The sequence below is a fragment of the Antechinus flavipes genome, chromosome 3, assembly GCF_016432865.1.
Source record: "Antechinus flavipes isolate AdamAnt ecotype Samford, QLD, Australia chromosome 3, AdamAnt_v2, whole genome shotgun sequence".
In the NCBI taxonomy this organism is placed as follows: Eukaryota; Metazoa; Chordata; class Mammalia; order Dasyuromorphia; family Dasyuridae; genus Antechinus; species Antechinus flavipes.
Window position 1 is genome coordinate 15167506 of NC_067400.1, and position 13047 is coordinate 15180552.

Consider the following 13047-nt stretch of genomic DNA (forward strand, 5'->3'; position numbering starts at 1 on the left):
TAAAAAAGAAAATTCATAGAATGGAAAAGGACCTACCTACCTTAGTTGCCCCACCAGTGAACTCTGTGCTGTTTTTTTTCTATAACTTTACTGAGAATTAATGATTAACAGCCAAGGAGGAGGGCACCAGGAAATCCAAAAAACCCTCAAGGCGTCTTCTTTTCAGAATAGAAATTTCAGTGACTGACAGACAAATCAGTTTCTAACAATGATAGTTTCATGGAATCAGAAAGGCTCTTAAAAAATTATAATCTAGTTCAAACTTTTCAAATAAGAACAAAACTTCTAAAAAGGTTAAATGAAGGGCACAATTTTAGCAGAGCAAGCTTTGTACCTAAGTCCGGACTCCAAATCCACAACTCTTTCTATACCACAGGGCACTGGCTCCAGCTGTCAATATATAACAAGTTTAGCTTTTTCTTTTTCAAATTCCCTGTTTACAAGGAGTATTTCAGATGCACAAGCTACGTTGCTCTGATATACTCATACTTCAAGCTTTGAAGAATTGCCAGATGTGGTAAGTGAAAGCTAACCGGAACATGAAACCGTCCGTATCGGTGACTGTGTCGTCCCGTTACCGGCCAGCGGGTCAAACTGACACAGCTCCCACTGGAAATGTGCTGGCAGGTCCAGAAAGCCACAAGAACCCTTCTCCAAACCACTTTCAGAATTCTCTAATGAGGATCACAAGGCTTCTTTTGGACTTTCAAAGGCCAGTGGAATTCCGTGGAGAAATGTGTTCGTGTTTGCTCCCAGGGATGTCAACGAAATTTCAAGTCCAGAAAGCTGAACCAACAGGGTCGACACGGTCATGCTGACCGAGTTTCTGACCACATGGGCCTAACATGTAGACATCACAAAAAAGCTAGGGATTTAATAGTATGTCCTTACGTGCCTGGCGGGCACGTAATTCTGAGTTGGTAAGCATCCCCTTTAAACAACAAATTTTTGAAATTATAACTTTTCTAAAATTCTCCCAATGGAAAAATTCTAGCATCCAAGCTTCCTTTTAAATGAAGTATTTCAAATTCTAAATTTGGGACAGTTTTTGGGCTCTCGTATAAAAGTACAAATAAGGCTGCTGACAAAAATAAAAAAAAAAAAAAAACACTTCATTTTGGTATTTGCTGTTTTAAAAATATATATATATAATTTCCTACTGGGAACACAGAGAACTAGTTATTAACTTCTTGCCTTTATAAAAACAACAGAACTGCTCAGGTTACTGTGACCTCTGACAGGTCAAGGAAACAAGTTATTTTCTGCTCAAATGTGATTATAGCACATTACAAAGTACTCTTTGCTATTTAATAAATGTTCTGGGACACTGAGTTTTGTGACCAATTTATTTTATTTTAACAATCTGTCAAAAGGAGCCCAAAAAGCAAAGGTTATTTTACATTTTCTTAGTTTAAAAAAAAAAATACAGACAAAACCTGTTAAATTTGACTATAAAAAACAGTTCTTGTGTGTCTGTCTCCCTCGCCAAGCTCTCTCCTTGTCTTCTGCCTCCTATAGTCATCCCTACAAAGAAGGATCTGTCTCTTCATCTACTTGGAGCCAGTAGACAGCAGGGCAATCAGGCCTGATGAGGCACTTATGGATAAGATGTAGTTCCTGAAAAGGATGAACTGTCAAGGAAAAAGGTAAAGCTCTCAAATCATACCAAAGCCTAAAGGAGCTTCTCCACAGAGAGCATTTAATCACGATCATCTGCGATTGGCACAAGAGAAACAAAAGTTCCCAAGACATAAGTTTACCTGGAACGAGAAAGACCAGCAGAAACCTGCCTCTGCCTTAAGAGTCTAGAACACAGGCATGGTGGCTGATCCACAGAAGTGCATCTTAAGAAACAAACAGCTCATTAAGCACCACAGCAAGTGTGAAAGGAGGAGACAACCCATCTTCTCCATGAATAACGCAGGCTGGCAGCCCTGAGGGTGGTCCCTTGGCCCCCAGGCTCTCATTTGGACAGCCATGGCACTCCTAGCTCTTAGAGTCTGAGCCCTTTGGGCATTCCCACAAGGCTGTGGCTGGCTGGGCCCGCCTAGGACAGTCTAACAAATTGTGAGGAGTCTCCCCTTTCCTAACTCAGTAACTACAAGACAAGACACTTCTTTATCCCAATGGCTCCAATACATAAAACAAAAAGATCTCAAAATCATGTCACATGTGCCTGTGGATTCGGGACTGCCCTGGCCTATCTTTGGTTCTGATTCCTTATCATTGGGAACTCTGGAACTGGGGAGAGGGGGCTTCATCTATTCTAGCCCCACTATCTCTCTCTAAGGAAGACCCCTGACAAGGAGTTTTCCCCCTTCCCCCACCAGACTCTCTCCAAGCTCAAAGGATACACTGTCGGGTTAAAGTTCTTCAGGATGAAGAAAGAAGCGACAATGACCAAGACCAGGAACAGGGTGTTGTTGTAGAAGATGGAGAAGGTTGTCGCTTCGTAATCGGCCACTTCATTCTTCTTCCACAGGATTCTGCAAAAGCAACAGACGGCAACATCAGGTCTCCGAGCAGAGATGCCAGGGCTTTGGGGGCGGGGAGTCCAGACGGGACAGGACCCAGGGGACCAGGGATGGGGCAGAGAGGCTTCGACTACACCGACCAGAAGCCTGGCCCTGCTCTGGCTTTACGTCCCGGGGCACGGAGAGCCACAGGGGGAGGACAGGCCCTTCAGCCTGTTGTGCTCCTGAGTGACAGAGCTGACAGGCTGGAGGCTTGTGTGAGCAAAGGGACCAGGCCTTATTGGCTGGGGGCTGGGCTAATCGGGGGAAGAAATGGTGAGAAGATGGGCCTCCGAGGCCGGAGGGGCAGCTTGTGCAAAGGTCTGGAGGCTGGAGAGAGAAGCCTGAGTGTGGAGAGGGAGGGGGACAGCCGGCAGAAGTGGATCACAACAACTCTCCACCTGTGCTGGGTGGGTGGGGCAGTCCTGAGTTAGGGGCCAAGGGAGCCCTCCCCAGACCATAAGGCGTCTCAGACAGTAGCTCTGTCATCCCCCTTCTGCTTCTGCCGCTCACACTTTTGGCAGCGTGCTGTTCTTAGCATTAGCAGGAGAAGGGGAGGGAGATCTGCTCTGAGTCCCCCCCTCTTTTGTTACAAGTTCTAAAATCTGAAAACATCCCTTTTCATGTCCCTCAAAGACCCTTTATACGTTTGCTAAGTTCACAAGCCCAACCTTTCGTCCTTCTCTTTCCGAGACATCTTTCGGTTGTCAGCCTCAGACAGTTTCCGCGTCACTTCTTTGGAAACGGCGTCCTCTCTCTTCTGGGCTACCCTGTGGGGGAAACACGCACGCTTGCACAAGCTCTGGGTGTGAGCCCCCTCCCAGAAACAAGCTGTCCTCGGCCGGCCCGGCAGCGGCAGGAAACTTTACGTCGGAAAAAAAGAGCTGGGCCTCGAGCCCCACATATGTCTTCTAAAAACACGATCTGCGCTAGGTCCAAAGCGGGCCAGGTGACCAGAGGGCCACGACGCTCCCAGAGCCATAAAAGCGATTTGGTTTGGGTTATTTCACAGGCAGAAGATGTGTCAAGGTCTAGACATTCAACATGTCTATAATGCCAAGCCATAAGCACAGCTTCCAATCAAAACCAATTCTATTTACTACTTTTACCTAAAACGGCAAACAGATACCTCAGATTCTACTCATTTGGCTGGTAAAAAACAGGCCCAACAAATCCACTGCCTTGCCACTAATTAAAGGGCAACCTGCCCACTTCCAGATACATGTAATTCTTTCTATGACCTACCACACAAAGGGGAGACAGCACAACCTGCACGGGTCTGAGTGACCCACATGGTCTCCACATGGCGCTGTCAAGAAGGCGGAGGGGCACTGCAGTACCACAGGGTCAGAGGGAAAGGAGACTCGTCACAGATGCCAGATCCATCTTACAAATAGCTATTCACACAAAATGTGATTGAAACAAGGGGGCAAAATACTGTAGGGATAAATAAGACAGAATGCCGGCCTCAAATCAATAGTCGGTCATCAGGGCAAAGAAAACAAAAGCCTGATGACTCGGATGAATAAAGCTGCTAACAAAAGGCAGGAACAAAATTCAAAATGACTTCAAAACAACTTGATGAATTCAAAAATCAGTCAAAATAGAAGTGAAGTCATTCCATCAATGTGCAAGGTCTACACTGGAGTTTGGATACAAAGGCACAGTACAGCGTCCACTGGAAGACCCAAAGTCATGTGAACACAAGGAAGATAGACTTGGTGAAAAGGAAAAAATAAGGGAGGAAAAAGAGTGGAGGACGGGAAGGTGTGAGACCCCAGGAGAAATGGAGACGTGACCCGAAACTGAATACAATTCATGGTAGAAAACACCAGAATTCACCTTCTAGATCTATGAGAATGATCTGCCCCTAAGTTTTGCATAAAGTCAGAATTATACATCCAAAAAAAGATTTGGAAAAATAAAGTTCACAGAAATTTAAAGTACAAAAAGTAAAAGGAACTGGGCAGTTTAAGCTGAGCAGCCAGGGAGCAATATAGTGCACAGAGTACTGGGTCTGAACTCAGGAAAACCTCTCCCTCAGATACTTCCTAACTGTGGGACTGTGGTCAAGTCACTTCACCCTGTTTCATCTCAGTTCCTCATCTGTCAAATGAGCTGGAGAAGGAAATGACAAAAACTTCAGTATCCTGGCCAAGAAGACCTCAGATAAAGCCACAAAGAATCGGACAAGAGTGAAACGACCCAACAACAAAGGAAATTAAAGTTATAGATTATTGTCTTTAAGTAAATAATACTGAGAAATTTAAATTTTAAGAGGGAAGAAAAGAGGCAAAAAGGGAAGGAAAGAAATAAGAAGGGAAAAAGGAGGAAGAAGAGGAAAGAAAGAAAAAAGGAGGGGAACAAGGGAAGGACGGGAAAAAAAGAATCAGGTAAAAAGGAGATTCACTTGAGCAGTATCCTATGGACCATTAGGGTCAATAGGTATTGAGAGACTATAAAACCCCTAACCTTGGAGAATCTTCAATAACTCAGGCAACCATCTGTCCAAAAGATTCATACATTCAGCTTCCTGAGGGCAAGGAAATTGGGCGGGGGATTCATGAAGTCCACGGTTCTATAACAAACCAAAACTAACCCAGGAGGCCACCTCACAATCGTTATGGTCCTCTGCACCAGAGGTGGTTCTAAAATGCTTAGCACAGTGCCTGGTGCTGGAAGCACAGCTTGCTGATTTGCTGGCCTGACCAAAATGGACATGCAATCCCAAACTGGATTAAGGCGGTCACCACTGCAAGCGCTGGGGACCTTCTGGCTTCATCAACAAGCTGCACTGGGCACCTAGAGAACCCAAAGCACTGGACACTGGGGGACTCCCAATAACTGACTGCTGCTCTCGGGACATACAGCACACAGAGGCAATGAAGCCCAGGACTGGAACTCCCCCAACACAAAGCCTCCCAGAAGGCTTGCCTACGTGACCCGCCTCCAGTCAAGCCTTTCTGGAGCTAAGTTTCCTGCCAAGTCTCAGAGAAACACTTGACACAAACTGACATGAAGACAGGAAGTGTGGATGGCAGGAATGAGCAAGCCACCAAGGAGAGGATGGAACGAAGATGGGTACAGCAGATCAGCTGACTGATGCCATCCAATCTCTGGGTGTGAGTAAACAGAGGGAGAGGCTAGATGACCAATGGCAAGCCAGCAAATGATTCCCACAGCCTGATGGAGGATACAGTGGGTCAGACCCAGGGTTGAAGGAATGAAGGTCTGTTCACATACCAGCAGTAGTGACACAAAGGGAAAGGAAGGGCAAGGCCCAGAGAGAAGCAGCCGCCAGATCTCCCAGGATCTGTGGCTAAAGGAGCTGGGACAAGTCCACTAGATTCATCAAGGTTGGCAGAGACCTCGGAACCCGAGCTGTCCAACCTCCTCCTCATTTCGGAGGTCAGGAAAGAGAGAGTGAGGGAGCAGCCTGGTGTTCTATGACAATTGCCTGGGAGAGCCAATGAGAATCCAGCAAACAAGAGAGTCTTAAGGAGAGCCAACTTTGTTTTAAACCAAGCCAAGACCCTCACTTTAAGAGAAATAATAATTCCTTTCATTTTTCCTAGTCATATACCAAATTTGAAGACATAAAATAGTTGAAAATATTAGAAGAGTCAATAAAAGAAGGCAGCAATCCTTTCCCATTCTGCCATTTCTCTTATGAAAATGTCTTTCACATAGAAAAAATGCAATAATTATGTCAGAAAGTAGATATTTTATCTCTTGGGGGAGGGCCCTTCTGAAAGTGCTCATGGTTTCTGGAGGGCCTGGTCTTTCTGAAAAGTCTTACACTGTAAGAAAGAGTATTGTGAGACTCTAACCCGGTCGTGAAATGATCCCCAAGGTGGTATTTAGACGTCTCACAATCTTCAGGTCAGATTTTCAACAATACCTATAACTAATTCAAAATGAGTATGCCGACAGAAATGAAACACTGCTGGGGGAAAACATCCCAAGAAGATTTTAGTGGTTAAAAAGTGTCTATTTTAATATACATATTTTTTAATGAAAATTACTCACTTGTGTTTAAGAACAAACTTGACGTTCTTGTACGCAAAAGCTACCAAGTAGGTGCTGACCAGGGTCATGACGCTGTAGAGAACGGCAGACTGCACCAGGTCCATGTGCCATATCCTCCAGTAGAGCCCTGCAAAGCACAAAGCCCGCTGTGACTGCCCGTGACTCGCTCTCCAGACACAGACCACGGAGGCATCGAGCTGCCTTAAAGCAGAAATACAGAGGCTACAAACTTATCAAAAACATCACCTCTAAGTTTTTAATTTTACACTTAATTTGGGGAACTTTGAAAAATATTTTATTGTTATCCGATGGTACATTTCCGCCCCATGCATCGTGCGAGTGTTTCTGGATGACGTTTTCTCAGTCCTCTGGCCTGGTCCCTCTATCTATGACCATTACCTCGGTCCCCGGGCTTATCCCCGTGGGAGACTCTTTCTTATGGGATAGCGTCTAAAGTGGAGGATTTTAAGGACAGTGGTAAAGATTTAAAACTCAATCCATTCCGTCACAGAGCAGCATCTGATGAAAGGTTTTACTTGGTCCTAAAATTGACTAGAGATAGAGGTAGCACAAGATAGTGATTATGAGGCTTGAGCCCCGGTCACCAGGGAGCTGACGGGCAGACAAGGCCAGGCCGTTCGCTCCCTGCCTCCCTGTGTTACAGGAGGAAACTGAGACTCTGCCAAGATGAGCGATATTCCCAACCACCCAGCAGGGCTGGGACCACCAGCCTCAGACACCACGGCCTCCCTGGATGAATCATTCCAGTGAGACATCTGAGGCCTCTGGGAACGTGACCCAAAGGCCCAATGTCAAAGTGGGGGCAGATGAGCCTTTGCTCTTCAACAACTGGGCCAAGGAATAAGCAATGAGCCCACACTGCATGTGCCTAGAGCCAGGAGCAAGCACTGAGCCCCTACTGCATGTATCTGGAGCCAGGAGCAAGCACTGAGCCCCTACTGCACGTGTCCTGGGTGAGGAGCAAGCATCGAGCTCCTACTGCATGTATCTGGAGCCAGGAGCAAGCACTGAGCCCCTACTGCACGTGTCCTGGGTGAGGAGCAAGCATCGAGCTCCTACTGCATGTATCTGGAGCCAGGAGCAAGCAATGAATCCCTACTGCATGTGCCTGGAGCAAGGAGCAAGCACTGAGCCCCTACTGCATGTGTCCTGGGAGAGGAGCAAGCATCGAGCTCCTACTGCATGTATCTGGAGCCAGGAGCAAGCACTGAGCCCCTACTGCATGTGTCCTGGGCGAGAAGCAAGCACTGAGCCCCTACTGCATGTGCCTAGAGCCAGGAGCAAGCACTGAGCCCCTACTGCATGTGTCCTGGGTGAGGATCAAGCACTGAGCCCCTACTGCATGTGTCCTGGGCGAGGAGCAAGCACTGAGCCCCTACTGCATGCGCTTGGAGCCAGGAGCAAGCATTGAGCCCCTACTGCATGTATCTGGAGCCAAGAGCAAGCAATGAGTCCTACTACATGTGTCCTGGATGAGGAGCAAGCATTGAGTCCCTACTGCATGCACTTGGAGCCAGGAGCAAGCACTGAGCCCCTACTGCATGTGTCCTGGGAGAGGTGCAAGCATTGAGCCCCTACTGCATGTATCCTGGGTGAGGAGCAAGCATTGAGCCCCTACTGCATGTATCCTGGGAGAGGTGTAAGCACCGAGCCCCTCCTGCATGGGCCCACCCTAGAATGCCAAAATGAAAGGGACTGTCTCCAAACGGGCGGCTCCTTCTGCACCTCTCCCAAAGAGCTTCGGGAAGGGATGAAAAAGAGATTCCTGGAGCAGACTAGGAGGGGAGCGGAAGGAAGACGGAGGGGACTACGGAGGATGCCCGTCCCACTGGGACAGGGTAGAAGCCCCGGGTTTGAGTCTCTCAGTAGGTGTGTCAGCTCTAAGGCTCACGACCCCGCAGACGCCCACACACCCGCCAGTCCCTCTAGGCCCGGCCTCAGTTTCTTCACCAGTGAAATGGGAGCCGCTCCTTGCGGGCAGGATCTCTGCCTCTGTCTGGCTCTCTACGCTGGCACATAGTAGGTACTTATTAACAAGTTAAGTCAGTCTCTTCCCACCATCGAAGCCCCGTCTCCTGCTCTCCTTCTCCCCCGCAGCCCAGCTTCGGAGGGCCCTGAACTTCTGCCAGCCCCCCAATGCTCCCGTCTGCTGGGGTCCCGGGCCAGAACGCAGGCTCTTTCTGCCGCCCCCCAGACCCACACAACCACAGCCCGTTCCTCTTCCCCGGGTCCCCCGCCACCCCGCTCCTCTCTCCCCATCGTCATCCAGTCCACCGAGTCCGGTCAACTCTCCCCTCGTTCATTTCTGGCTGACGTCACCGAGGCCCTGGTTCCTCTCCCTCTCAGCCGCCTCCCACGGCTCCCTCAGCCTTCAGCGCCCGCACCAGGGCCTAACTGTCCGCTGCGGCCCCGGGGGGGCCTTCGCGGCCGGGGGTCATGTAGGCGTCCTGGGCCGAGGGGCTCCGCGGCCGCCCTTGTGCTGAACGCACCGACCCCGCAGCTTAGTCCCACCCAGTGCCGCGGGAAGGGAGCCCGCGCTCCCGGAGCGCCTACTGTGTACACGCCCCCGTTCTCTCCCGTCCGGGCTCCCAGCAGGCGCCCGCCTCCACCCCCGCCCGCCACGTCTCCGGGCCGCCCGCCCGGGGCCTACTTACAGATGGGGATGGCGGACACGATGAAGGCGTTCCCGAAAAAGAGCGCCGACGACTTGGCCGAGAGGTTGCGGCTGAAGTCCTGGAGGAGCAGGTCCTCCTCTGACTGCTGCTTGAGGCCACCCTTGGGAGCCATGTCCGGGAACGCGGACACGAGAGGAGTCGCCGGCTCCGCTCGGATCCGCTGCGAGCGCGAAGCAGGGAAAGGAAGGCGCGCCACGCCCCTCGCGGCCGCCGTACCCCGGAGCGACCCGTCAGCGCAGATCGGGGCGGGACTGCCACCGCCTCGCGGAGCGAGATCCGGGCGGTGATTGGGCGGCGAGGATGCCTGTCTTCGCGTTCGTGACGTGTGAAAGCGACGAGGACGTTCAGTTCCGGGTCTGCTGCCGCGGAGCGGCGACGTGGCTGCGAGCGGTTGTGACGCAGGGCGAGGAAGGAGGTACTTGTGGGCTTTTTTTTTTATTCCTCAAACTTTATTGACAAAAAGTGACACAGACACCGACATGGAAATTCTCCCAAGCAGGAGGTGAAGAGGTGTGAAAACTGAGTTAGACCAGAGGGAGGAGTCCTTCCTTGGTTCTTTTGTTGTGCCCTTGCATTCATTCATTCATTCATTCATTCACTCAGTCTGTGCCCCTTCCCTCCCATTAGCCCTTAACTATTTAGTTTATTAACTATTTATAATATGTGTTATATACATATATATTAGTACATATAATGCATTCTATATAATATATAACTAGTTATTAACGTTATTTTTATGATATGTATTTACATATATTTTAATTTTGTGTGCATATAATTATATCTTGTAATTACCTTGTATCCATTTCCATCTGTTTATTAATATTACTTTTATGTTATGTATTTGTTTTAATATTTAGTAATTATATCATTACATATGTGCATAATATATATTACATATAACTTTTAACCATGTGTATATTTGCATTTATTGACGTGTTTATGCTGTGTATAAACATGTAAATATATGTGCAATATTTTTACATCTCTGGTAAGACAAGTTGCATTGTGGGTAGAGAGCTGGGCTTGGCGTCAGGAAGACCCGAATTCAAATTTAACCTCAGACACTTTTTATGACCCTGGGTCCCACTTAAGCGCTCTCTGCCTCAGTTTCCTCATCTCATTCAATTCATTCAATCCCCATTTATTAAGCACTTGCTGTCTACCAGGCACTGCAATGAATTGCTGGTAATACAAAGAGAAGCAAAAGGCAAGCTCTATCAAATGAAGGTGAAGCACAGTGGCCATAGTAACCAAAGGCTGCTGGGATAGGCAGGATGAGATACTGAGAAGCACTTTTCCAGAGTGAGAGGGCTAAGATAATGTATATGCACTTGCTGTATGCCATCAGAATGGAAGCTCCCTGTGAGGAGGGATAGTGTCAGTCTCTGTACTTGTGTCCCCCGCACGTTTCTAAAGCACTTCAAGGTCGCCGACAGTCACGGAGGAGGGTCTTTGTCGCCTGCCCCACGGAGGGGGGCCTTTGTCGCCTGCCCCACGGAGGAGGGTCTTTGTCGCCTGCCCCACGGAGGGGGCCTTTGTCGCCTGCCCCACGGAGGAGGGTCTTTGTCGCCTGCCCCACGGAGGGGGGCCTTTCTCACCTGCCCCACGGAGGAGGGTCTTTGTCGCCTGCCCCACGGAGGGGGGCCTTGTCGCCTGCCCCACGGAGGGGGGCCTTTCTCACCTGCCCCACGGAGGAGGGTCTTTGTCGCCTGCCTCACGGAGGGGGGCCTTTCTCACCTGCCCCACGGAGGGGGGCCCTTGTCGCCTGCCCCACGGAGGGGGGCCTTTGTCGCCTGCCCCACGGAGGGGGGCCTTTGTCGCCTGCCCCACGGAGGGGGGCCTTTTGTCGCCTACCCCACGGAGGGGGGCCTTTGTCGCCTGCCCCACGGAGGAGGGTCTTTGTCGCCTGCCCCACGGAGGGGGCCTTTGTCGCCTGCCCCACGGAGGGGGGTCTTTGTCGCCTGCCCCACGGAGGGGGTCCCTTGTCGCCTGCCCCACGGAGGGGGTCCCTTGTCGCCTGCCCCACGGAGGGGGGCCCTTGTCGCCTGCCCCACGGAGGGGGGCCCTTGTCGCCTGCCCCACGGAGGGGGGCCTTTCTCGCCTGCCCCACGGAGGGGGGCCTTTCTCGCCTGCCCCACGGAGGGGGGCCTTTGTCGCCTGCCCCACGGAGGGGGGCCTTTCTCGCCTGCCCCACGGAGGGGGGCCTTTGTCGCCTGCCCCACGGAGGGGGGCCCTTGTCGCCTGCCCCACGGAGGGGGGCCCTTGTCGCCTGCCCCACGGAGGGGGTCCCTTGTCGCCTGCCCCACGGAGGAGGGTCTTTGTCGCCTGCCCCACGGAGGAGGGTCTTTGTCGCCTGCCCCACGGAGGGGGGCCTTTCTCGCCTGCCCCACGGAGGGGGGCCTTTGTCGCCTGCCCCACGGAGGGGGGCCTTTCTCGCCTGCCCCACGGAGGGGGGCCTTTGTCGCCTGCCCCACGGAGGGGGGCCCTTGTCGCCTGCCCCACGGAGGGGGGCCCTTGTCGCCTGCCCCACGGAGGAGGGTCTTTGTCGCCTGCCCCACGGAGGAGGGTCTTTGTCGCCTGCCCCACGGAGGGGGGCCCTTGTCGCCTGCCCCACGGAGGGGGGCCCTTGTCGCCTGCCCCACGGAGGGGGGCCCTTGTCGCCTGCCCCACGGAGGAGGGTCTTTGTCGCCTGCCCCACGGAGGGGGGGCCTTTGTCGCCTGCCCCACGGAGGGGGGGCCTTTGTCGCCTGCCCCACGGAGGGGGCCTTTGTCGCCTGCCCCACGGAGGGGGGCCTTTGTCGCCTGCCCCACGGAGGGGGGCCTTTGTCGCCTGCCCCACGGAGGGGGGCCTTTGTCGCCTGCCCCACGGAGGGGGGCCTTTCTCGCCTGCCCCACGGAGGGGGGCCTTTCTCGCCTGCCCCACGGAGGGGGGGGGGCCTTTCTCGCCTGCCCCACGGAGGGGGGCCGGCCTTTGTCGCCTGCCCCACGGAGGGGGGCCTTTGTCGCCTGCCCCACGGAGGGGGGCCTTTGTCACCTGCCCCAAGAAGGCCGCGCAGCTGCCATTTTGATTTTGGTTGGGATCCCTCGGTCATAGGCTCCCGAGGCAAGACCTCTCCAGGCCCTGAGGCACCGACCTGGCCCAGCCTTCCTCACGCAGTGGGTAATGACAGCGTGGACATCGTTCCCTTCCGGTCAGGATAATGACTTCAATGTTAAAATTCCTTTGGGGTAGGCAGGGGCAGACAGTGAGGAGAGGCTGTGACCCTTGGGAAGTGAAATCTGCTCCCGGCATTAATTAGTCCCCTTCCCCTCCCCCCCAAGGGTGAACAAGCAGTTGTTTTCATGACTGTGCGCACGATTTTGTCGGTCATTTTGCCCCTCGGCTTCATCTTGGGAGAGCCCTCTCTGCCCTGCTGGTCTCCGTTCCCTTAGCCGGGTGGGAGGCCAGGAACGCGCTGGTAAATGTTCAGCACCCGTCCCTCCGAAAGCCCAGCGCCTGTTCAGTTTCCCTGACATTAGCATTTCCTCCATCACTTCCTTAAGTCTAGGTAATCAACAAGACAGCCATCCAAGTCCCGCTGTGTCTCCTTGGGGATGGCTGAGATGTAAGTGCTCACACTGCACCCTAGGCTCTCTGAGCTGGTAGGAACTGGCTCCAGCCAGTGTGAAGCCCTCCCCACTCCGGCCCCCCTGACCTCTCTGGGATTATGTATTTTTAAATTATGCCTTTTCCTTTTGGATCACATTATAATGCTTCCCCACTGCCGGCTAGCCCACTGAGTCTTCCCTCATAAAAAGGGCTTTAG

General features: G+C 52.0%; 1 protein-coding gene across 1 annotated transcript; it reads right to left on the minus strand.

Annotated features, from left to right (window-relative positions):
* Positions 1 to 1332: 1332 nt before the first annotated feature.
* On the minus strand, positions 1333 to 9423 carry SSR3 (signal sequence receptor subunit 3). Its single transcript, XM_051983071.1, has 5 exons — positions 9218 to 9423; positions 6543 to 6669; positions 3185 to 3283; positions 2355 to 2486; positions 1333 to 1617 (listed from the first exon to the last, which is right to left on the minus strand). The coding sequence occupies exons 1-5, from the start codon at positions 9348 to 9350 to the stop codon at positions 1551 to 1553; spliced, it is 558 nt and encodes a 185-aa protein (XP_051839031.1). The 5' UTR covers positions 9351 to 9423; the 3' UTR covers positions 1333 to 1550.
* Positions 9424 to 13047: the final 3624 nt, after the last annotated feature.